This window comes from Lichenostomus cassidix, chromosome W, assembly GCF_008360975.1.
Source record: "Lichenostomus cassidix isolate B80296 chromosome W, HeHo_3.0, whole genome shotgun sequence".
In the NCBI taxonomy this organism is placed as follows: domain Eukaryota; kingdom Metazoa; phylum Chordata; class Aves; order Passeriformes; family Meliphagidae; genus Lichenostomus; species Lichenostomus cassidix.
In genome coordinates, this window is record NC_139510.1 from 7,604,892 (window position 1) to 7,630,005 (window position 25,114).

General features: G+C 41.2%; 1 protein-coding gene across 1 annotated transcript in view; it reads right to left on the bottom strand.

Annotated features, from left to right (window-relative positions):
• LOC146425424 (F-BAR domain only protein 2-like) overlaps positions 1 to 25,114 on the bottom strand; it is a 148,282-nt gene that overhangs the window by 66,938 nt on the left and 56,230 nt on the right. The window contains exon 8 of the mRNA XM_085041582.1: positions 23,844 to 23,940. Coding sequence (XP_084897708.1) covers positions 23,844 to 23,940 — 97 coding nt within the window. The remainder of the gene's footprint in view (positions 1 to 23,843; positions 23,941 to 25,114) is intronic.

Sequence of the window (25,114 nt, forward strand, 5' to 3'; positions counted from 1 at the left end):
CATGGTGTAGACCATTGTGGCAGGACAGACACCCCCCCCCCCCTTCTCTCTCTCCCTGATTGCTAGCCGAGATCGATGGCTCAGATTAAGTCAATGGCTTAATCCTGACTATCAGTGCTGGCGTCTGGAACTCAGAGCGAGACACTGAGAGAATGTGAATAATTTTCAGGTGACCGCAAATACACACTCTTTTCCCTATAAAACACCACGAAAAACTCAGTAAAATTAGAAGCTTTCTACATGGACACTAAAACATGAAGTAAGGCCTCTCCCCAGGGATGGCGCAGCCCTGTGGTTACTTCCCGAGGGATTGGGTGAGGACGCTGATGTATCCCCAGCTCCAAAAACTGGACTTGGTAAGATCATTGAGTTTCCTAAATTGTATTATTCCGGCTAACTTATAGGTACCTTTCTTAACTTGCATTTCAGCTAGCTCAAGCAAGCATTTCTTAACTTGCATTATCGTTCAAGCAAGCATTTCTTGCGTTTTTAACTATCTTTATAGTTCAAGCAAGGTTTTACCCCATAATTGCATTTTTAGCTACTATAGTGTTGCAATTATGTATTCATTGTGTGTCTATGTGTGTCAATCTGTTCTATGTTTGTATGTTTGTTATGTTCTGTGTCAAATAAATGGTATTTTTAGACAAATCGGCCAGATATCAAAGAATCTTGCGAACGGGACTAAGTCTTGGGGAACTAGCTGTCTTAAAACCTGTCAAACTGCAAAAGCACATAAATCTCCTCTCTCCCATGCAAGACAACCATACAGAAGAGACATAGCAGAACTAGCAACAAGATTATGCTGTCCTTAAAATCCAGAGGGAATTAAACATTCTCAAAAACTGTTGTAGCAGACCTGAAGGAGGAGAAGGACATGGAAGGCTGGGAGAAATTATCCTCTCCTGTTCCCCCCGAAGGCTGGGTATGATTATTAATGAATCCTCAGAGGTAGCAGCCAAGGCCAGAACAGGCAAACAACACCAAATACACATCCCAAATGGCCCTAATCACCCTTGATGTTATCATGTCATAAATCAATGTCACACAGTACATTATCAGAGCAATCCTGATCCCTCTCCCTATGTTGACAAATATTATCACAAGGAGCACATATGGGAATATATACAGGACTAGGAGCAACACCCACATGAACAGACTGAGCAACATGGTGACCAGGGAGTTCTGTACCTAATACACAACTGCTTTGATCAAAATTGTTATTTTACCTTCTCTCTCATGCCCCACATTGAGGTGGTAATTGATGTGCTGGTTTTGAGAATCAACATGGAAACTAAACTCTAAAAAAGTCGCTCCCCTTTTCCCTGCCCCCTCCGACAATGAAGGGGCAATATGGAGTGATTATCAATTAAAATAATAATTTACTAAAATCCCAAATAACAACACTGACATCAATAGCAAAAAGTACACAAAAAGAAGATGCCCTACCCAGAGAAAGGAATTTACCCCCCAGGAACAAAGAAAAACATACCCCAAAGACAGCACCTGAAATGATCTCCAAAGGAAAAGTGGCAACCAATCCCATGGCAGTGGTGACTGCGGCTTGGGCTCCACATGGCGCAGCTGGGCTCCACTGAGGCTTGGGCTCCATGCAGCTTGCCTGGGCTCTGCTGTGGCTTGGGCTTCACAAGGCTTGCCTGGGCTCTGCTACACGCCACTGCCACACTCTCATTTTTTCTTTTTCTCAGAGCCCTGTCTTGGGTTTGCCGTCACTGTCCTTCAGCACCAAACCAAAAAAGCCATACCTCAGAGGAATGGGAAAGGGACCACCAGTGGCTGAGAGGAGCTAGGTCTGCTAAACTGCCCCCTATACCTTCTCCCCAAAGACCACAAGCCAAGATGGCCCCTTTCTGGCTTCTGGCCCCCAAGCCTTTCCTGCTGAAACCACACACCCCAGCAGTGATGTGAGTGGTATCAAATATTCAACACCAATGCTCCAATCTCTGGCTTTGTAACCATATCAGGGCTCAAGACTTGCAAAAAACTTGCAAAATTTCTTCCTTCCTATACTCTCTGCTGTTCCCTTCTGTGTTTAACGTTCCTTAGTAAGAGTCAGAACACAGTGACATAACAGTCACCAACCTAACGCTGTCAAAATACCAGGGATTTACAAAGCAACAAAGTAGAATATATTTGCAATGAAAACATTAGAAAAAAACCTGAACGTTTACTGAGCAATCACACAACAAGAGAGCATAGTTTCAAGCTGGGCCAAGGGAGGTTCAGGTTGGACATCAGGAAGCACTTCTTCACTGAAAGAGTGGGCCGGCATTGGAATTAACTGCCCAGGAAGGTGGTGGAGTCACTGGAAATATTCAGGCACTCAAAAAAAAATTGGCCCTTCTTCCCCATCCCAAGAGATCAATTTACACACATGCATGCATAGACATAAACATTAACATATCTGTTTCAAACAAAAGCTTTTAAAAAAACTCTATAAATATGCACTTGTAGTTACAAATACAAAAACAAATCATATTCTTGTTTTTGTTAAAAACAAAAGTTTGTCTGTCAGTGCAAATCATGCATGAAAGGCTGGCAATTTTTTCTTAAAAGTACATATGCTTCATATGCTGCTTCAAATGGCAAAGCTTTGTGTGTCTGGCTCAGTGCCAGTTGACAGCTCAGCTGAATATCAATGTTCATTCTGACCTCCCCCTTGCAGTGTGTCACTTCTAAATTGTTTCTGCAGTAGAAAGTTTATTCAACCTTTCTTTCAAATTATGTGGACATACCATCATTCTGCTATTTATTCATAGTAGAACAGGTCATTTTTTCTGACAGCACAAAATCCAGACAGAAATTCCTTATGATTAACTTGATACTGATGCCTGATGATTTTTTGTCTTTTCTTTTTATACCCTTTTAATACATTTTATACCCTTTATCTTCCCTTGTACCCTCATTACACACTCCTTGAACCTAGCCCCACATGTTTATAATTCTTGTAGTCTGACATTTAGCTTAGTTTGGGGATTTTGCAAAGCAGGATGACCAAACATTCACAGTATCTCAGAACTAGAGGCTCCAACCTTGGACAGAGCCTCCTCTCTGGAACATATTTTTGTAAACTAGGCTGTAGTCTCAATTAGGGGGGAGTAATTAGAATAGGGGGACAATTATTTCATTTATTTTTTTATTGGGGGATTTTAGGTAGACATGCTAATTTGCAAGGTCCATAAAAGTTGTATAAGCATTGTAACGAGTGTGCTTCTTGGTGTGTTTCCACCTTTGGTGAGCGTGCACCTAAGATCCTATTAAAACCGAGACAATATTCCTTTTTCCCTTTACTGCAGTGTCTGCTTCATATCTTAACCAGCCAAAAAGGCAACAGTACAAATGGAATTTTGACTGTTTTAGCTTCAATTAATTCTGCTGTCAAAACAAATGACTGCTTTTAGTGTTTAGATATTAAGCTGCATCACAAAGGTCAATTTTGTGAGTATACAAATGTATTAGAAATCTTTATCCTGCTATAATCTTGACCTGCTTCATGTTTATCAACAATTTTTAAGCTTTCAAATTTAGAAACCAGGAAACCAAAATATATTTTCTCAACATTATTCTTTCTAACACCAACTCCCATTTTTACTGCCTGTTCAAAAAAGAGAAGTGTTTTTCTAAAAAGATAAGGAGAAATAATTTTTTCCCTGGAAAATTACTTTTTTATTCAAGAAGTAAAAAATAAGAAAACCTCCAAATTCAAGCATTGCTTATTTGTATGAATTGGAAATAGAGATGTGTTGCGGCGCATGCCTGCAAGTTCTAGTGCTCAAGAGATCAGCCGCAGGGGGCTGTGACAGCCTGGACTGTTTAGGTCATGGAGACCTGTGGAAACCAACCATGAGCCCCTGTGGTTGAAGAAATTATTTCTAGAGACTTCTCCTTTGTTCCCTCTTGAGTTGTGTATCATTGGTTCATTTGAATTGTGCACCCTCCCCTATCATATAACTATTGGTTTGTATCCCTGTCCCTCTTCCCTCTGACTGTCCCGGTTGGTCTGTGCACCAAACCACTCCCCTTTTCCTTCCCCATATAACCCTTTGTCACTGGCTGTTCGGGGCTCGCAGCCTCCGGACTTCCAGCCCTCTGCCCGTCCCCCCCCCCCCCATCTCTCCGTCCCGTCTCGCAGTCCTTGTGTCGGAAAACAATATAACTTTAGAAATTTTATTGTATCTCTCTAGTTAGTTTTAACTTGACTTTACCTAAGGAAAAGGAGCTTTCTTTAGTTTTTTAAGAGATATAGTATCACCCTACGGAGATGGGATTAACGTACCACAGAGTAGGAGTGACCCCGAAGATAACCAGAAAGATAAAGAACATTAACAGAACATCTGCAGGACATTGTGGCCACCCACCGAACATCCGCAGGTCATGGGGTTATCTCAAACATTTACCAGATGCCACCTCCAGCAGGGATGAAGGCATCTGATCTGAAACAGGAATGATAAGAAAAACTGAAGAATGAAATACCTAATTAGCATCAGAAGCGAAGACATTCAGATCCAATAAGAAACCTGAATATCAGAGGTTACTCAACTCTGGTCCAATGAAACTTTAAACAATGTATCTCTATGGGGCTTTGACTGTATAAAATGCGAGAGAAAATTCCCTGAAGGTATGTGTTCTTGGAATACTTTCCTAGGCACATCCTGGCCAGCAAACAAAGTAATGCCTGATTCTCTATCACTTCAAATACAGTGTTAGAGGGTTTTTTCTTTTTCCCGCAGATTTGGTGACAATTTTTGGCGACCACGAAAGGGACAATACTGTTGATCACTCCACGGACTCTGGGAACGTGAGTGTCTCCCCAGCACGCACAGAGATTTCATCCAGAGAGACCTCTCGGTCCCTGGAATCCGGTGAGTTCAACACAAGATCCCGTGGGTTTTTTTTTGTTTACGGCATTACTTTGGGGTAAAATACAAGGGTGACCGTTTAATTAGATACTGGAAAAATCACTAGTGATGAATGCATGTTGTCCCGGTTTCCTAGTTTGAGTCTAGGTGCCGAACCCCTGTGTTTCCGAGTTCAAGTCTCGGTTGCCTTGGTTACAAGTTCAAGTCTCGGTGTCATCTTCCTGTGTTTCTGAGTTCGAGTCTCGGTTGCATTTGTTCCCAGTTCGAGTCTGGGTTGTCTCAGTTCCGAGTTTGCGTCTCGGAGCCCGGTGTGTGAGTTTGAGTCTCAGTTGCTTTGGTTCCGAATTGGAGTCTCGGTTTGTCTCGGTTCCGAGTTAGAGTCTCTGTGTCCAGTCGCCGCGCGGTTTCGGGTTCGAGTCCCGATACCTAATTAAAGCGCAATTGCAGAATATTTTGGAGTTCAAGTCTCCCGCTTAGGTTACAGTGAAAAGGTTTTTTTGAACAGAGTTTGCTCCGGTGCTTTTGAATTTTTGAATGTGTATGAGTGTACTGTGTGTGTGCAAATTACCTGTTAACTTGTGTGTTTTACCGGTATAAAAACCCACGCGGGGATGCCCGCGAAATATAAATAACTTGCTGAGTGTTGAAACATTCTGAATGATTGTGGAATCGTTGTGTGTGCTGTTCTCTGTGTGTGCTAATAAGTATACCTCTGTGACACCTGTGTGTGTGTAACTGGCATTGTTGGTAGCTACACAATTCGATATTAGTTCAAAGTTATCTTCACCTACTCGGGAAGGAGATATACCCTGGAGTTCACCCCGGGTTGTATTTTGCAAAATTGGAAAAAGTTTAAAGGCCACTCTTTAACCCGTAAACAGTTAATAGAATATTGTAACCGCTGGTGGCTGAGTTATCTATTAGATAAGGAAGAATGGCCTTGTAACGGGTGTTTAGATTCTGAAACAATCCTGCAGCTAATGCTATATTGCTGGAAAAAGGAAAAGTGGAATGAAATACCTTACATAGATTTGTTTTGTGAGTTGAAAAATTACTTAGATTTACAGAAGAAATGTGGTTTGTTACCTAGGGAACCAAAGCAGTCTGTGATACTGGCTTTAAAGAAGGATAATAAAAGTGAATCTCTAGAATATAGTTGTGTAGAATGTTGTGGTGGGAAGAAGTGTCAGAAGCATGATTCTGTAGAAGAAGAGATCGAATTTTTAGTTTCCCCTCGAAGAGGGGAAAGGGGGGCAGCCGCTGGAGAGCCTCCTGCAGCACGGGATGAAGAGGGAGCGAGTGGGCATGCTGAAGGTGAAGAGACGTTGAGTCCGGTGGCAAGTAGAACCCGAAATGGAATAAGAGACAGGAATGGGGAAAGGGGGGTAATTCAAGCGCCACTCCGGCAAGCTGCCGGGGCAGAAGGACCAGTTACTGTTAAGGTACCGTTTTCAGTAGCAGATTTAAGATCCTGGAAAGAGCTTGCAGGATCATACAGGGAAGATCCTGAGAAAGTGGCTAAGATTTTCGAGACTATTATTAGAACGCAGGACCCAGACTGGTTAGACATTCAAGTGGTATTGGATTCTCTGCTAACCCAGGGAGAGAAAGTTATGGTGTTGGCAAAAGCAAGAGAAGCAGCAGAGAGACTCCATGCTCAGAATGCTCAGCCGGGAACCTTAGATCAGCATTTCCCACAGACAGATCCGCGGTGGGACCCCAATAACCCAGGGCACAGGGAGCTATTGACTCAGTATCAGAGGTTGATTGCATTTGGCATAAGGCATGGTATCCCAAAAGCTATAAATATATCAAAGCTGTATCAAATAGTCCAAGGAAAAGATGAACCCCCTTCTGACTTTTATCAGCGACTTTTAGATGTGGCCAGGAAATATACTAATCTGGACCCTGAAAGAGAAGGGGATGCATTGCTGTTAACAACAATATTTGTGGGGCAATCTGCTCCAGACATTAGAGTAAAACTTCAAAAATTGGAGGGGGAAGATTCTAAAAAATATAAACAAATTACTGGATATAGCCTGTAAAGTTTACAGCAACAGAGAAGACATTAGAGATGCTAAACTCATAGCAGCTATAAGAGGCCAAAGAGACAGTCCTCATGATGCCTCAGGGGGAGGCAGCCATCCTGAAATCCCAGGGTGGGGCAGTTACCGGGGACTCCCAAGGAGAAGCAGCTCCCATGAAACCCCAGGGAGAGGCAGCTTTCATGGCCTGGGTAAAGATCAGTGCACAAATTGTAAACAAGTCGGTCACTGGCAGCGCGACTGCCCATTTAAAAATGGACACACCCCTAACGAAACTGTAAGACTTTTAGAGTTAAATGAAGCATGACGGGGACCGGGGAAGTCATCCCCAGCTGACCCCCTGGTTACTCTGACGTTGGGGAATGAACAAGTTGATTTTCTAGTAGACACGGGTGCAACTTACTCAGTTCTAAACACTTGCAAAGGGGCTCTTAGCCAAAACACTGTAAATGTCACAGGTGCCACCGGGAAAAGCGAAAACTTGCCATTCTTTCAACCTCTAAAATTTAAAATAGGAAAAATGTGGTTAACTCATCAATTTTTATATATGCCTGAATGCCCAATGCCTTTGCTCGGAAGAGATATTTTAAGTAGGTTAGATGCAAAAATAATATTTAAAAATGGACAAATACAAGTGTGTATTCCCGAAAGTAAAGCTCTGGAAGCCCAGGTTTTTATGTTGTTACAGCAAGCAGACACTACAGAGGAGATCCCAGAGGAAGTGAACAAGACTGTCAATCCTTCGGTGTGGGCCACTGACATTCCAGGGAGATCAAAAGCAGCAGAACCAGTAAGGATACAACTAAAACCTGATGCAAAACCGGTAAGGCAAAAACAATACCCTTTAAAGTTAGAAGCCAGACAAGGATTAGAAACACTTATTGCAAAATTTCTACAACATGGGCAATTGAGAGAATGTGAATCAGTATACAACACTCCTATCTTACCTGTAAAAAAGCTGCATACTAATGAATACAAACTAGTACAAGACCTCAGAGCCATTAACAAAATAGTGCAAGACATTCACCCAGTGGTATCAAACCCTTACACACTTTTAACCAAAATCAAAGAGTCGTCTGAGTGGTTCACTGTCTTAGATCTTAAGGATGCTTTCTTCTCCATACCCCTTGACAATGAAAGTCAACCCCTGTTTGCTTTCGAATGGGAAAACCCCTCAACAGGTCGTAAAACCCAATTAACTTGGACTGTTCTTCCACAAGGCTTCAAAAATAGTCCCACTTTGGTAGCCAACTAGCAAAAGAATTAGAAACATGGAAATTAATGAATGAAGAAATCACTTTGCTGCAGTACGTTGATGATATCCTGATTGCTGCAAAGACTAAAGCAGACTGTGTAGAAATGACTATAAGTTTACTAAACTTTCTGGGACAAGCTGGTTACAGGGTATCCAAGAAGAAGGCCCAAATCACCAAAGAACACATAACCTATCTGGGATTCACCATCTCCCAGGGTAAGCGAAGTCTTGGGACTGAAAGAAAGAAAACAATCTGTCAGATTCCGGAGCCAAAGTCTGTACGTGAGTTACGAACCTTCCTAGGGATGGTGGGCTGGTGTCGTTTGTGGATTCCTAATTATGAGCTTCTGGTAAAGCCCTTGTATGATGCCCTGAAAAACTCAGAAGAAATACTGGAATGGACTCCAGAATGTCAAACAACTTTCAGAGACTTAAAAAGAGCCCTAATGTCTGCCCCTGCATTAGGATTGCCTGACCTGACCAAACCCTTTGAACTGTTTGTGCATGAATGTTTGCATCTTGCTTTAGGAGTGTTCAGAGGTTGGGCACAAGCAAAAGGGCTGTGGGATATTTTTCTAAACAGCTAGACAGTGTGAGCAAGGGGTGGCCCAGCTGTCTTCGAGCTGTGGCAGCAACAGTCCTTCTGATACAAGAAGCTCGGAAACTGACCATGGGCCAGAAAATGACTGTCTATGTTCCACACATGGTCATCTCCGTCCTGGAACAAAAGGGGGGCCAACTGGTTATCCCCTGGCCGAATGCTTAAATATCAAGTGGTTCTATTGGAACAAGATGATGTGGAGTTAAAAACTACAGCTGTCCTTAACCCAGCTATGTTCCTCGAAGGTGCACCAGATTACGAAGGGGCCATACAACATGACTGTCTTCTAACTATTGAACAAGTTTATTCCAGCAGAGAAGATTTGAAGGACACTCCACTGGAAAATCTGGACTGAGAACTCTTCACAGCTGGTAGCAGCTTTGTGCGGGAAGGAAAACAAAAATCCGGGTATGCTGTAGTAACCCAGACTGAGATAATTGAAGCTAATCAGTTACCTGTTAACACCTCCACACAAAAGGCTGAACTCATTGCACTGCAGCGAGCCTTAGAATTGTCTAAAGGTAAGAAGGTCAACATATGGACTGATTCTAAATATGCATTTGGAGTAGTACATGCTCATGGAGCTATCTGGAAAGAACGAGAGCTCCTCTCAGCACAAGGATCTCCTATTAAGTATGGAGATATTATTAAACAACTTCTAGATAGCGTTCAGCTACCAATCCAAGTGGCTGTTATGCACTGTAAAGCTCATCAATTTGGAAATACACCAACTAATGTTGGAAACAGATTGGCAGATAAAACTGCTAAAGAGGTGGCAGAGAAAAGCATCCTTATAGTTGTTCCATCAAAATACACGAACCTTCCACAAGTAACCCTGGAATACCAAACCCATGATAGAATGTTAGCTGAACACCTAAAAGCCCACCTAAACTCTGAGGGGTGGTGGGTGACATCACAAAAACAAGTTATAGTACCTCAAGCAGTAATGAGACAAATAGCTGAAGACAAGCATAAGGAAACGCATTGGGGGGCAGAAGCTATTATTGATAGCTTAAAGCCACAAGTAGTCAGTGTAAGAATGACTGGAATCATTAAAAGTATTGTTGGGAAATGTAAAATATGCTTGCAGAACAATCCTCAGTCCTACAAAAGACCTTCTCCTGGAACCACAAAAAGAGGAAATTGTCCAGGTGACTATTGGCAAATTGATTTCTCTGAATTACCTCGGCAAGAGGGATTTCGATACCTGCTAGTTTTGGTTGATGCATTTTCTGGATAGCCTGAAGCTTTTCCCTGTCGCACCAACAAATCTAGAGAAGTTACTAAAATATTGTTAAAGGAAATAGTACCTCGGTTCAGAGTCCCCTTAGGAATGTCCTCTGATAGGGGACCCCATTACATGGCAGATATTGTGCAAAACCTGTCCAAAACTTTAGGAATCAAATGGGATTTGCATACTCCTTAGAGACCACAATCCAGTGGCAGAGTTGAAAGAATGAATCAAAGTCTAAAAAGACAAATGAGTAAAATCTGTCAGGAAACCTCACTTAAGTGGCCACAGGCTCTACCTTTGGCTTTACTTAGAATCAGAATTCAGCCAAGTTCCAAAGAAAAGGTAAGCCCATTTGAAATCCCGTATGGAAGACCTTACCAAACCGTGATGGTTCCTGGGGAAAATCATGTAATAGGTGATCATCATTTGAAAGAGTATGTAATTTCCTTGGGAAAAACACTTTCGCTGCATAAGTTTATCGTTTTAGCCTCACCAGTTCCATTAGATATTCAAGTGCACCCTCATCAGCCAAGAGATTGGGTTTATGTCCGGTCGTGAAGAACCCCTTCAGCCCAAGTGGAAAGGACCCTATCAAGTTCTATTAACTACTCATACAGCAGTAAAAACAACTGGTGGAGACTGCTGGATCCATTACTCGCGAATCAAACCAGCCCCAGACCCAGAAGAAACACTCTGGACAGTGCGACAAACAACTAATCCATTGCAGATAAAGCTGCAACGAAATCAGAGACTCTAAGATGGGAAATACTAAATGATTTCTTTTATATTTTCAGAATAATTTTGTCTGGCTAATTTTGTCTGGAATAGTCAACCATCCCAGCAAGGACCTGAGACTGACAAACCTAGGCTCAAATCCCAGATGGGTAAGTGAGCGAACAGAGGAAGGTAGTGATATGTATTTTTCCTCTAACATGACACACATTGAACAAATATTACCTGACCCCTGGAAGAGAAACTCACACCTAAAACTCATGCAAACTGTGACTCTGATAACAAACAGCAGCAACTGCTGGATTTGCTCTCAGTTTCCCACCCACTCAGATGAAAGTATACAACTAATGGGACTTCCCATCCCAAACACATTCTCCAATAGCTTTCCTCCAGTTGATGTAATGCACCTTTTTAAAGAAAAGGTAACACGCAACACCATAGATAAACAAATCCTATCAGTAAAATTAACAGCTATGAATGCTTCTTGTGTTCAGAGATGTCCAGAAAAATCAGAGGCAACCCCTCTAAAACAAAGTCACCTAATTGTATGTCGAGAATAATAGTAGGAAATTACCCCAAATGTAATTCATATTTAGACATAACAAATAAAAGTATCCTAAATACACAATGGTGGCCTATTCCCGATAACATAGGATACTACTGGCTATGTGGGAATTTAGCTAGAAAAGCTCTGCCACCTAAATGGCAAGGAATATGCACTATTGGGACAGTGGTACCAGAAATAGATATCATTAGTAAGTCAGAATTCCCCAAAGGACATCTGTGATCCTTTATTATGTGACATAAACGAACTCTAAATCCATTAACTGAAAAGTCCTCTAGATTTGACAAATTTATGAGAGGACTTGTACTATGGTTAGGAGTACCTGAATTAGAAAAAGCCATCATAAACATCTCTAGAGTTATTGAACAAATAGAAAACCAAACCAGTGATGCAATTGGTGCTTTACAACAAGAAGTCACTAGCCTTTCTAATATAGTCAAAGAAAATCGAATGGCCCTAGATCTGATTCTTGCTTCCAAAGGTAGAGTGTGTAGTTATTAATACCAGCTGCTGTGTGTACATAAATCAGACCCAGAGAATACAGACTGACCTAGAAGAAATAAAGAAAAATTCTGAAATCTTTCAAGAAATCCAAAAGAACCAGGGAGTAGATATATTTGACTGGATTACATCATGGATTCCAAATCTGAATGTGATCATAAGAAAACTAATTGGCATTGCTATCATAGTTCTGACCTTAATAATTGGCATATGGGTCTTAATCCAAATTTGCGAATTAGGGTGTAAAACATTGTGCAAACTTAATGAAAACAAACTCATATAAAATTTTAAAGTTTAAGAAAGGTCTCTAAAGATAGCTGACTATTCCGAGAATAATTTTGTTTTAATTTTTGTTATTTGAATTAATATAGTTTAGATAAGTTAAGTGGAAGTGACCTTAAAGAAATTATGGTCACTTCCAAAGGGGGGAATTGTCGGAAAACAATATAACTTTAGAAATTTTATTGTATCTCTCTAGTTAGTTTTAACTTGACTTTACCTAAGGAAAAGGAGCTTTCTTTAGTTTAAGAGATGTAGTATCACCCTACAGAGATGGGATTAACATACCACGGAGTGGGAGTGACCCCGAAGATAACCAGAAAGATAAAGAACATTAACAGAACATCTGCAGGACATTGTGGCCACCCACCGAACATCCGCAGGTCATGGGGTTATCTCAAACATTTACCAGATGCCACCTCCAGCAGGGATGAAGGCATCTGATCTGAAACAGGAATGATAAGAAAAACTGAAGAATGAAATACCTAATTAGCATCAGAAGCGAAGACATTCAGATCCAATAAGAAACCTGAATATCAGAGGTTACTCAACTCTGGTCCAATGAAACTTTAAACAATGTATCTCTATGGGGCTTTGACTGTATAAAATGCGAGAGAAAATTCCCTGAAGGTATGTGTTCTTGGAATACTTTCCTAGGCACATCCTGGCCAGCAAACAAAGTAATGCCTGATTCTCTATCACTTCAAATACAGTGTTAGAGGGTTTTTTCTTTTTCCCGCAGATTTGGTGACACTTGGACCCTCACCCGAAGACCCTCAAATAAATCCCTGGAAGCCTGCAGACTGCGTGTCGTACATTCTTCTGTCCCACCTCGTTTCCTGCCCGCCTCCGTCCCCCAGGGACTCCGCAGACCGGTCAGTGAGCTTCTCTACCAGGGCACACCCGGCGGGTGCGCGGCGTGGCGGCTCGCCCTTTCTGTGTGGCTTCGAGGCGTGCCGCCTGAACTCGAAAGCAAGAAGCCACAGAGATGAATGGCTGTTTTACTGTTTCTGTGATAAATAACATGTTTATGGTATATTTAGCATGCTAGTATGCTAGAACCAGATTGCCTCAAGCAAATGTTAGTTCGTGGATTTGGTCAGCATTACTTCATCAAAAAGATGATGAGGGACAGAAAATTTAACAACTGGCCTGATAACAAGCTGATCTGAGGAGAAAACATTGAAGTAATACTGTATCCTTAAATCTAATTCTACAAGTACACAGTTCCACAATAATCACTGAATTTCTGACTACTTTTTGTTACATCATCAGGCTTATATATCAGCCTAGCTGATATATAGCCTCTAGAGATGCTTAAGACTTGACCAAATCCACCTGTTTTTTAAATTCAAGTTTAAAAACACCCTATAGTATGGTGATAGCACTCTTTCTGACAAAGAAGAAACTATAGTGGAAGCATAAATAACTATGATTATCAGTAGTAACTGATGGTCATGTAGAGAGAAAATTAGAAAGGCGAAAGCTCAGATAGAACTCAATCTGGCCACTGCTGTGAAAAATAATAAGAAGTGTTTTTATAAATGCTTCAAAATGAAAATGAGGGACAAGGAAAATCTCCATTAAATGGGAAGCAAGGAAGGGGTTGGAGAAACTTATAGAAAAATTTTTAGAACATAGGTTATTGAAGGAGTGTAAATCAGAATATTATGCACTGATATTACCGGTTAAAAAGCAAAATAGGGAATATAGATTAGTACACGATTTAAGGGCCATTAATAAAAAGTATCTGATATTCATCCAGTAGCAGCAAATCTGTACACACTCTTTACTGCACTGAAAGGGGGATATAAATTGTTTACAGTGATCTTAAGGATGCCTTTTTCTGCGTACCAGTGGAGGAAAATAGTCAATCAGTATTTGTTTTTAATGGGAAAATCCCACCTCTGGATGCAAAGTTCAGTTAATCTGGACCGTCCTACCGCAGGGATTTAAGAACAGTCCAACAATATTTGGAAATCAACTACCAAAAGAATTAGAACAATGGAAGAAAAATAACACTGGAGGAGCAGTTTTACAGTATGTGGATGACATTCTGCTGGCAGCAGAGACACAAGAACAGTGCCTACAAATGACCATAAGTTTGTTAGTTTGTTGAACTTTCTGGGACAGAATGGTTACAGGGTAATTAAAAGAAAAGCTCAAATAGGAAAGGCAACTGTGAGCTATTTGGGCTTTGGGATCACTCAAGGGCAGAGAATTAGCCTTGACAGAAAGGAAGCAATCTGCCAAAGTCCAGAACCTGGGAACATCTGAGGATTATGAGGCTTTCTAGGAGTGTTTGGGTGGTGCCGGTTGTGGATATTAAACTATGGGTTTTAGTGAAGCCCCTCTATGAACCTCTAAAAGACCCAAAGGAAGGACAATTGGTTTTGACTCCTGAGTGCCAAACTGCCTTCCAAGAACTGAAAAAGGCATTAATGAGGGCACCTGCATTAAGGTTTCCTGATTTAACCATGCCCTTTGAACTGTTTGTACATGAGAGGCAACATTTAGCCCTGGGGGTCCTAATGCAGAAGTTGGGAACCTGGAGGAGACCTATGGCCTATTTCTTTAAACAGCTGGACGATGTGAGCAAAGGATGTCCAGGATGCTATGTGTGATTGCTGCAACCGTTCTACTGATCCAAGAGTCCAGGAAGCTCATGACTGTACAGCACATAACTGGTTTTGTCCCTCACATGGTGATATCTGTATTAGAGCAAAAGGGGGGGCATTGACTATTCCCCAGCAAGATGTTCAAATACCGAGTTGTGGTCTTGGAACAGGATGCTGTGGAATTAAAGACAACAGCAGCCATGAATCTAGCCATGTTTCTCGATCCAAAGGCAGTGGATGAGGGAGCCCTGGTACATGATTGTCTCCAAACCATGGAACAGGTATATTCCAGCAGAACTGATTTGCAGGATAAACCAATAGAGAATTACAATTAAGAATTAATTTCAGGTGTCAGCAGCTTCATAAGAGACAGAAGACAGATGGCAGGATATGCAGTGGTGACTTCTATCTATTAGAAGCTTGATCTTAACCAATTAATATGTCAGCCCAAAAAGCAGAGATAATAGCACTAAAACAAGCATTGAATTCGGCAGCAGGCAAAAGAGTGACTGTTTGGACTGATTCTAGATATGCATTTGGTGTGATTCATGCCCATGGAGCTATATGGAAGGAAAAAGGACTGCTATCAGCTCGAGGATCTATTAAACACAAAGAAGAAATTTTACACCTTTTGGAAGAAATTTAAAAACCAAAGGAGGTGGCAGTGATGCATTGCTAAGCACATCAATCTGAACAAACTATTGTTATAGTGGGAAACCAATTGGCAGACAAAGCAGCTCGAGGAGTAGCTGAAAAGGCATCCTAGCATTAGTATCACAAAAACAAATTGACGTATCTGAATTTAAGCCTAATTATGACAGTGAGGATTGATGCTCAGCAACAATATTAAAAGCCACTAAGAATCGGGAGAGCTGAGCAAAACCCTGGGTGTAAAATGGGACTTACACATCCCTTGGCAACCATAGTCGAGTGGGAAAGTGGAAAGGATGAATCAGACTTTGAAATGACAAATTAGCAAAATGTACAAAGAAACCTCTTTAAAATGGCCACAGACCCTTCCTCTGTCTCTTTTGCCAGTCAGAATTCAGCTGGGGTTGAAACCTAAACTAAGTCCCTATGAATTGCTGTATGGATGGCCATATCAAACACCATCAATTCCCAGAGAAATGCATTCAAAGGGAGAAACAGATTTTAAATCTATACTTAATTTCTTTAGGAAAGACTCTTGATGGACTCTATTGGTTTATAACCCTATTGGGACCAGTTGCTTTGGATACACCTGTTCACCCATACCAACCTGGGGATTTTGTTTATGTAAAGACTTGGAACTCTGATCCCTTGAAGGAAGAGTGGAAAGGACCTTTCCAAGTCCTCCTGGTAACCTACACTGCATTCAAGGTGGAAGGAATTGAACGCTGGGTTCATCACATATGGGTAAAACCAGCAACCACACATTAAACACAGCAGAAACAAGACTAACACTGTGGAGTTTTTTTATATATAAATCCTATTTGTGTAGGTATAGGATATGATTTTTTATTAGATCTAGATGAAGATGATAAATAATTGCACATTTATAATAATAATAGGTTGGGATGTGTTTGTAGAAATTATTCTACCTTTCTTAATGACACCTGGTCTCATCTAACAAATTATGAGACTTGGAGAGATATAGACTGTCAGCAGGACACGGTAAAATCATTAGGACCCACACTATGGGTAGGAAGTAATGGAATTTGGACCACACATTTCCCTTAGGAGAATCAAGAGTACAGTGGACACTGGGAGTATTGTTATATCCCTTGTAGAAGGAGTCACCATTGGGAAGCCAACTATGGGGAAAAGTTAAATGTGATGAAACTTGGAAACATCCCAGTATGGGAACCATAGTGGGATGGATTTTAGAATCCATCCTTACTCCTCAAATATCTACCTTCAGGAATAGACTAGCCATTCACAATTTGACTTTGCAAGTGGAAACTTTAGGAAATGCAACTCAAATGGGGTTTACTGAAATAAATGAACAATTGCAAGCCACAACTAAAATGACCTTACAAAACAGATTTGCTTTAGACCTATTGCTGTTACATGAACATGTATGTGGTTAATTGAATTTAAACAATATTTGTTGCGTGCACATTCCAAATATGACTGCTAAATTGGATGATCAGATAGAGAGGATAAAATCGGATGCTGCATCCAGTAGAGAATTAAGGGCAGGATTAGAAAGTAACTGGTTAAATAAAATATTTAAAGGATTAGGATTTTCTCTGACTGGTTGGTTGGCCTCACTTTTGCAAAGTATAATTGTGAACATAGTAATAATTGTGATTATGATGCATGCTTTAAGCTGCATAAAAAACATGATTGCTAATTGTTGTGGTTTGACCCTGGCCAAACGCCAGGCTCCTACGGCATCTGCTCTCTCTGCTCTCTCCTGCCACAGCTGTGCAGAGGAGAGGAAATAAACTAACACACATGCACTGGACTCATGATTTAAGATAAGGCACTGGTGGGGGGGACATATTGAGAGAGAGAGAAAAACAGGTTAAAAACTTGAAGTTGCAAAGTGATTTATTAACCTAACAGAGTTGGAGGAAAATGAGTAGTAAAAATAAGCTCTTAAGACACCATTTCTTCACTCATCCCCTTCCCTCTTAAGACACCATTTCTCTGCTCACCCCCCTCCCTCTTTCCAACAAACAGCATGGGGCGGAGGGGGGCAGGGTAAGGGGGTTTTTCTTTGGTCAGTACGTCAGGGAGAGGGGTCCTCTACTTAGCCAGGGGTCCCTCCCACGAGAGACAGTCCTCTGGGAACTTCTTTGGCATGGGTCCAATCTCACAAGCAACATCCTGCCCGAATTCTGCTGCAACATGAGTCTTCTCGTCCATAAGGTGCTGTGCAGACTCTCCCAAGCCGAGACCAGGCTGCTTCCATCCCAGGAGCAAGGCCTTTCTTTCTCTTGCCAGGCCTTTGCAGCTTTAACTCTTTATATGAGACTCCAACTGGATCACAGCTTTCTCCAGGCATTCACCTGCTCCTCTGGCGTAGGCTATGGGTGAATTTCTGCATCCTTGTGGACTCCATGGGTTGCAGGGGGACCTCCTGCTGCCCCCATGGCCTTCACTACGGCTAGCAGAGGGTTTTCAGCTCCAGCACCTGGAGTACCTCCTCCCCCACCGTCTTCACTGACCTTGGTGTCTCCATGTTGTTTTCCCTTCACATATTTTTACCTCCTCCTCTTCTAACTACCCTACAAAGAAGTGTGTGACTACCTTGTTTTGATTTTTTCTTAAATATGTTTTCACAGAGGCGTAACCAGCACCTCTAATTGGCCCACACTTGGCCGGCAGCATGTCCATCACCTTCAGAGCTATCAGAGATTGGCTCTGCTGGACTTGATGAAAAAACTTCCAGAACTTTCACTCAGGACACACAGGAGCCATCTTTGTGCCACTCCCCACCCCTCAGACACTTCCCCAAGCCCACCACAACAGCTTCTGAAGGGTTTAAATTTCTCTTAGATGTTAAAGATACTTTGCTGATGTTTTGGGCCAATCAAAACCACCACAGGAGTGGATGGGATGCTGGAGTTCCCAGAATACTTCAGCAAGTAAATAATCAGTATGGACCTACAGGGAGCCCTGTGAGCCAAGCATTCTTTGTAAAACCTGAATAAAGTGCTCTATCTTTCATCAAAGGGGAACATCTGACAGGATTACAATGAGGACAACCTGTTATGGTAAAATTACCACAAATTGGAACTGTGCCTATGACCCTGACTAAACCTCGTGGTCCACTTGCTTGGGAAGCTACTGACAACAGTGGTACAAAATACAGAATTAGTGCGCGGTGGATTTTTCCTTCCCTTTAATGGTGTAACCTGTCAGGGCAAACCCCGCTGAGACTTGTTTTATTTTACTTTTTCAGAAAATTATACTGGGAATGATGCCAGCACATCTCCACTGAAGATCAAAGAACTGCTTATTCTTCTCACAGAAGAAATCAGCATCAGAATGAACCAGGCTGGGCACGTACATCACCAAGCCCCACCCATGGGATAGAGACCCTCACTTTTCCTATCTGTAATAGTCACTATGGTAACAGTTGTAGCCACACTTGAGCCTGAATGCATTTCAATGACAATTGCTGATGAAACAAGCTAAAATTGTACAAATTTAGGAGTTCCACCTAATAACATGAATTTGCCAGAGGGAAATTTCACTATAATATGTGAAACACAACCTCCAACCACTGAAAGGGAAATTTACTTAGTTTCCAATATACCTCCTTCGAGAAACAGATGTTACAAGACCAGTAGCTGCTCTGTGAGCATTACATTGAAACAAAATACGGAAAGGGAAGTAGTAGCATGTGGAGGTATAATGTATCCACAACTGTAACTGGGCTAATGTATATTGGCATGACAAAAACTAATTTAACCCTCACAATGCATTCCACTACCTCCCAGGCTTCTGATAAGATGGGTGAAACCCTATCTCCACAAATTTCAAAAATTGAACCCTATGCCATCAAATATTCGGGTCAGCAAGTGCTCTTTAATCCTTCATGGTCCCTCAAAGGAGTGGAATTATCAATGCAGATCAATATCTCTGCAATCAAACCTGCCTGCTCACCATTCCTGTCTACATACTATGCAGGGGGGTTGGCATAGTTGCATGGACAGACCTTCACCTCTCCAAAATAATCCAGGAGATGTGACTGGTATCCTCGGGACAGGATTAGGAATATTAAATAGCATGGCTGCTGAAGTCCTAGCAAACACAATAAACTCAGTAACAAGTGATCTATACCAATTGAAATATCCATTACAATCTTCCTTATTGGCATTAGGAACTAATCAATGGCTCTTATCAGATATATTACCTCACTTGGAAAGAACTGATGAAAAGGATCACCATCTGATAGTGAATGCTCTCAGTGCAGCCCAAACCAATACTTCTTATGCTCTCCGCTGCATCCAAGCTCAGTTGTGGATACAATTTACCACAGCAGCAATTATAAGGGAGGGCTATGAAGGTACATTGCCCACTGAAATTCATAAAATAATCTAGGACAGTGCAAACAAATTTGAAAGAGAATTTCAATCTTGGTGGCATCTAGTTAACTTCACCTATGACCCTACCACAGCAAAGCCACAGCTTTTGTTTTAACAATACGCGGTGCTTTGGTATACCCCATATACCAAATAATTGCGCTGGGGTTAAATCACCATGGAACTATACTCTATCCAGTACAACATAGAGTATGGCCCCAACAAAATGGAAACAAGTGGCAAACTGTCAATGTTGACGCATGTATTGTGCGAGAACAACAGGGATTTATTTGTGAAAGTAACACAATTAAGACCCAAGACATTTGTCTTGACACTGAACAAAATGTCTGTCATTTTCAAATACACCCTGATGAAATCCTTGAAACTGTGCTTGTGTACGTTGGAAAGGGTTGTGTTTGTATGAGAACTATTTGTGATTCCATACTTATAGACCACGCTGTGGCTAGCACAGGTTTTTCTCATGAGAATTTTCTTGTGTTTTGTAAATAAAGATAAAGTTTGGATGTCATTGGAACAGTGTCCCAGTACTTGGACGGTGCAGGCCTGGCCAATCAGGCCTGGGGGAAGGCTTCTGACCGACCAATCTGGGTGACTTTTGAATACTCTATATATATGATGAAATCAAAACAATAAAGGTCCTTCCTTCTTGCCACTGAGAACTGGTGCCTTCATTACTCTGCTAGCTGCTCAACAGCGACACCACACCACTACAGAAATGGGCAATCACTCAAACATTTGTGTTTGCAATTTTTCCAGAATTAGGGGATGCAACTTCAACTATTCAGCTCCTGTCACAACCGATGAATTACTATAATCTAACTATATGTCCTATGAAGATTTACTGCCCACCCCCATTGGAATAAACCTTACACTTGTGAAAAAATTACTGCAGCACAACAACCCATGCCGACTGCTGGAATGCGTCTGAAACAATGAACACAGAACCCTAATCACTGTTCATCACAATACAGAAGAGAGACACCATGTCTTGGAAAGAGTGATGAGAGATGGAGAACACCACTGGTGAGATATTTTGTTCAGGTGGTCACCAACCACAACAGGAATTCTAGATCTAATGTTGCACTCTGTTGTAATCTTGCTGATTTTTGGACATATTATGCTCGTTGTTGAATATTGTCCTATATGTTAGAGTGTGGATATTAGCTAGACAGGTAACACTGTCACACAGACCTCCTCGCATATATAATATTGTTCCATCGTGCTCAAAGAAGTAAAAAAAAAAAAAATAAAAATTAGGTAACCTGATTAAAAATTTCCTTGAATTCATAATTGGAGCATAATTAAATATCTGTTTATAGGCAGAGAGGCAAGAGGTGACCACATCACCACTCTGTGGAGCAAGAGAACTTGACTTCAGTCACAGGGTAGCTTGTGGTGGTGCATCCCCCCCCCTCCCCCCTCGCCAGGATGTGAGAAATGATTGTTAGGCCTCAGCCTTGATGAACAGCACCTGGGCTCAGCTCCTCTTGAGCTTATCAGAAACACTGTCTGCTCCCAGGAACTAGTGCTGGCTAATGAGCTTCTGGGTATTTTTTTAATGAACAGACTTGGAAAATATTTTTTTGCCTGAATAACAACCCAAGTGGAATGATATTTTTGTTCTCACGCTTTCAAAGAAAGTTTATGACTTAAAGTGCAGCCAGGATGAAACATTGTTATGACCAAAGCCCACTCTCTTGTAACCCTGCTGTTTAGCAGTCCAAAGTAAGACCCTTTGAGCTCTCCTGGCCCGCAGCAGCTGCAACCAGCAACCTCCCTCAGTGGGACCTCTGAGAACCAGTGAACTCTTAAGTTTGCTACACTTGGAGGATTGCCGAACAATGATGAATCCTGGGCTGATACCCCCACTCCTTGAGGCTCGACCCTTTGCCCATTGAGAAGATGCAAAGGCATCTGAAGTGTTTCACTACCTTTGAGAGGAATTTTTCACAGGTACCTTGTACAGACTCTTTATAGCTGTGTGCATGCAAATGTACATATGCTATAGTAAATGTGGGAGAAATACTGCTCTCCTAGATTCTTAAGTACTTTAGATTTGTAAGTTAGGCCCGTAAGTAAGGTACTGTTGTGGTATAGTAAATCCTATATGAATCCTTTGCTAAATTGTTTCACTTAAGTTATAAGTCAAGATAAGTACTGTTAAGTTTAAATGCTGTTAAATGCTTGTAAGGGTTGGTCAAAGAATCGAGTTCTGTCTCAACATTTCTCATCAGAAACCACAGGTGCAGGACTTAAGCTGGTATGCAGAGAATGCTTTGTACCTCCCAAAGCTGGTACGTGATGAAGGCTTTGCACCTGTCTCCCTGCTACCCACTATTGTGAAAGATCCATGAAGCAAGATGGGACCACAGACCCATAGAGTCCCTGCCACCCACTATTGTGAGAGATCCATGGAGCAAAAATGATGGGACTTACCACAGACCCATACCCCAACAAAGCATGCACAAAGCCTCAAAGACCCCAAGTCGACCACCACCGCTAGGAGGAGCACATGCGCAAGAAGAGGGGACCTGCCTCCAAAGCCGACCGCGCCTCAGACACTCCTCTCTTGGCATGTGTGGCCTGCCAAGTGGAGTTTGGCATATCTCCACAAGAATTAAGGGGGAGCAAAGGAGGGTCGCAAGGAGGGACCAGATGTATGGACTAGCATAAAAGACAGCTCTGGAATGGCTGAATTCTGAAGACCTTCCCCACCGGGAGATCACATCGATCGATGCAGAGGCAGAGGAACGCCTTCTGGACGGGACCTCCAGAGACACCGGACGTCTGTGGACCCGTGGTGGTAGCTATAAATCCCCTTTCTTCCCTTTTCTCCCTATCTTTTCCTTTATTCTCTCTCTCTCTCTCTCTTTCTCTCTATCGCAGGCTGCTTTACGGGCACAATTAATAAAGTTCCTGTTTGGATTGAAATTTAACTTCCTTGACTTTTTGAATTATTTGGCTTTACTTTCTTTTTGCACTCTGATATCATAGCTGGCACAAACCATCATGTGTCCACTTATGAGTGGACCGTGACAGTGTTGTTGGACCTTTAGTCTGTATTTCTTTTTATCCTTACCCTTTCTATCTTTTTGTCTCACACACACCCTGCCTCCACACAGATATTTTTCGGTTTATTTTGTTTTGGATTAATAGACTCAATTTTTTTGTTTGTTGCTTTTCTTTGGGGTGCCATAACCATCTAGTAAGTAGCAGAGTGAACCTTGCCAATGAACTTTGTTGTGCTGTCGCTTTTATATTAAATCTATTTTTACTGATACCTTTGCTGGTGATCCTTTAAGTGATCTTAAAACACTCATTCATGACATCTGGGCCGCTGCATTCAAAGCATCATGAGCAGCACGTTGAGAGAGAGGATTTTGCCCCTCTACTCTGGTGAGACCCCACCTGAGTACTGCATCCAGCTCTGGGGTCCCCAGCACAAGAAAAATGTGGACCTGTTGGAGCAAGTCCAGAGGAGGCCACAAAGATGATCAGAAGGCTGGAGCTCCTCTGCTATGAAGACAGACTGAGAGAGTTGGGGCTGTTCAGCCTGGAGAAAAGAAGGCTTTGAGGAGACCTTCCGGTACCTAAAGGGACTACAAGAGAGCTGGACAGGGACTTTTGACAAGGGCATGTAGTGACAGAACAAGGGGGAATGGCTTCAAACTGCCAGAGGGCAGGGTTAGATTAGATATTAGGAAGAAATTCTTTACTGCGAGGGTGGTGAGACCCTGGCACAGGTTGCCCAGAGAAGTTGTGGATGTCCCATTCCTGGAAGTGTTCAAGGCCAGGCAGGATAGGGCTTGGAGCAACCTGGTCCAGTGGAAGGTATTTCTGTCCATGGCAGGGGGTTGGAACTAGATGATGTTTGAGGACCCTTCAAACCCAAACCATTTTTAGGACTCTATGAAATTGTGTTGATAAAATTCCATGAATCATTTAATATCAAAGATAATTAATTCTAAGAATTTGAAATTGTAAGTACATTACCACTATAAAAGATTAACAAATAGGGTTTGACCTTTTCTTAGGAGTGGAAATCTACAGTTTTTATATTAACATTTCCTACACTGTTATTTTTTATCTCTTACCCGGTCTTTCCTTGCCAGTTCCTTTTGACTCAGAAAATTTCTGTATTAAACTCTTAACTGTAGTATTTGTCATGTTATCAATAAACTCTTCATGTACCTGTCAAAAAAAACCAAAAAAACAAACAACAACACACTCTACAAAAGGAATTTTAAAACCAGTAATTAAAAGAATGTAATTAACTTTAAAAAGTTGTTTTCTCTAAAGTTAAGGTTCAAAATACTTGCCTCTAAAATATATTACAGGGCTTCCAAAAATTTACATGTATTTTACCAAGGAAATCCCTTCTTTGCTTTAGTATTAGCGAAGGTGTTTAAGATACAGATGCAAATGAGGAATGAAAGAATACAGCTTGATGATGCGTTTAAGATTTACTTCCATTTCTCCTATCTAAACAACTTCTGTAATCCATCATTTTCTGAATTTGTTAGCAACATGTCCCACTACAATATCTCTTAAGCCAGCACCACTTAAGGGTGTAAACTATTACCACTGTATTCTCACAATTCCCACAGGCTTGAGTAAAAGCATTAGCATTGTAATATTTTTTAGTCTGACAAAGGAACAACCACGTGGTTAATAAGATTTTCCAACAAGGCAGTATGTATATGCTTTAGAAATAAATAGTATGACCCTTGCAACTACCATTCATTAGCAGAAAACCTCAAAGCCAAGGAAAACAGTGACTCAAATTAGGTATATATAAATTAACCTACATTTCAGAACATCAAAAATTAAGGACTACTTATAAGGGTTATTAATTAAACCAACTTGCATCTTGGGAAAAGACACTATAAAAGCTTCTTTTAGTATTGTTGCTGAAGGTCTTCTGCTCATAAAAACCAAAGCATATAAAAAATTTGGAAGTTTTCAGAATTATATAATTTCAAGTTTTAGTTAAAGAAAAGCACAAGTATCCTGAAATGTGTGAAATGGGTGCTAATTAATATCTAGGGAAAATAATTCAAAATTGACAATATATATAATTTTTTTGGTTAATAGAAAATGAAACAATTATTCAGCCTTATTCTGTAAAATTTGTGATACTGAACTTATAAATACACCAGAAAGCAATAAGAGATTCAGGTTATGTTGAATTTAGATATTAAAAAGATTTGCAACACAATGAACAAAATTAGAGGATGACTTATTTAATAAAAATTTTCAGAGAATCTTGAATAAAAAAAGAGAATACACATATAGAAATATCACAAAATACCAAAACAGCAATTTAGTAGATGTTTAAATCTCCTTCAAACATCTCATAAACAAG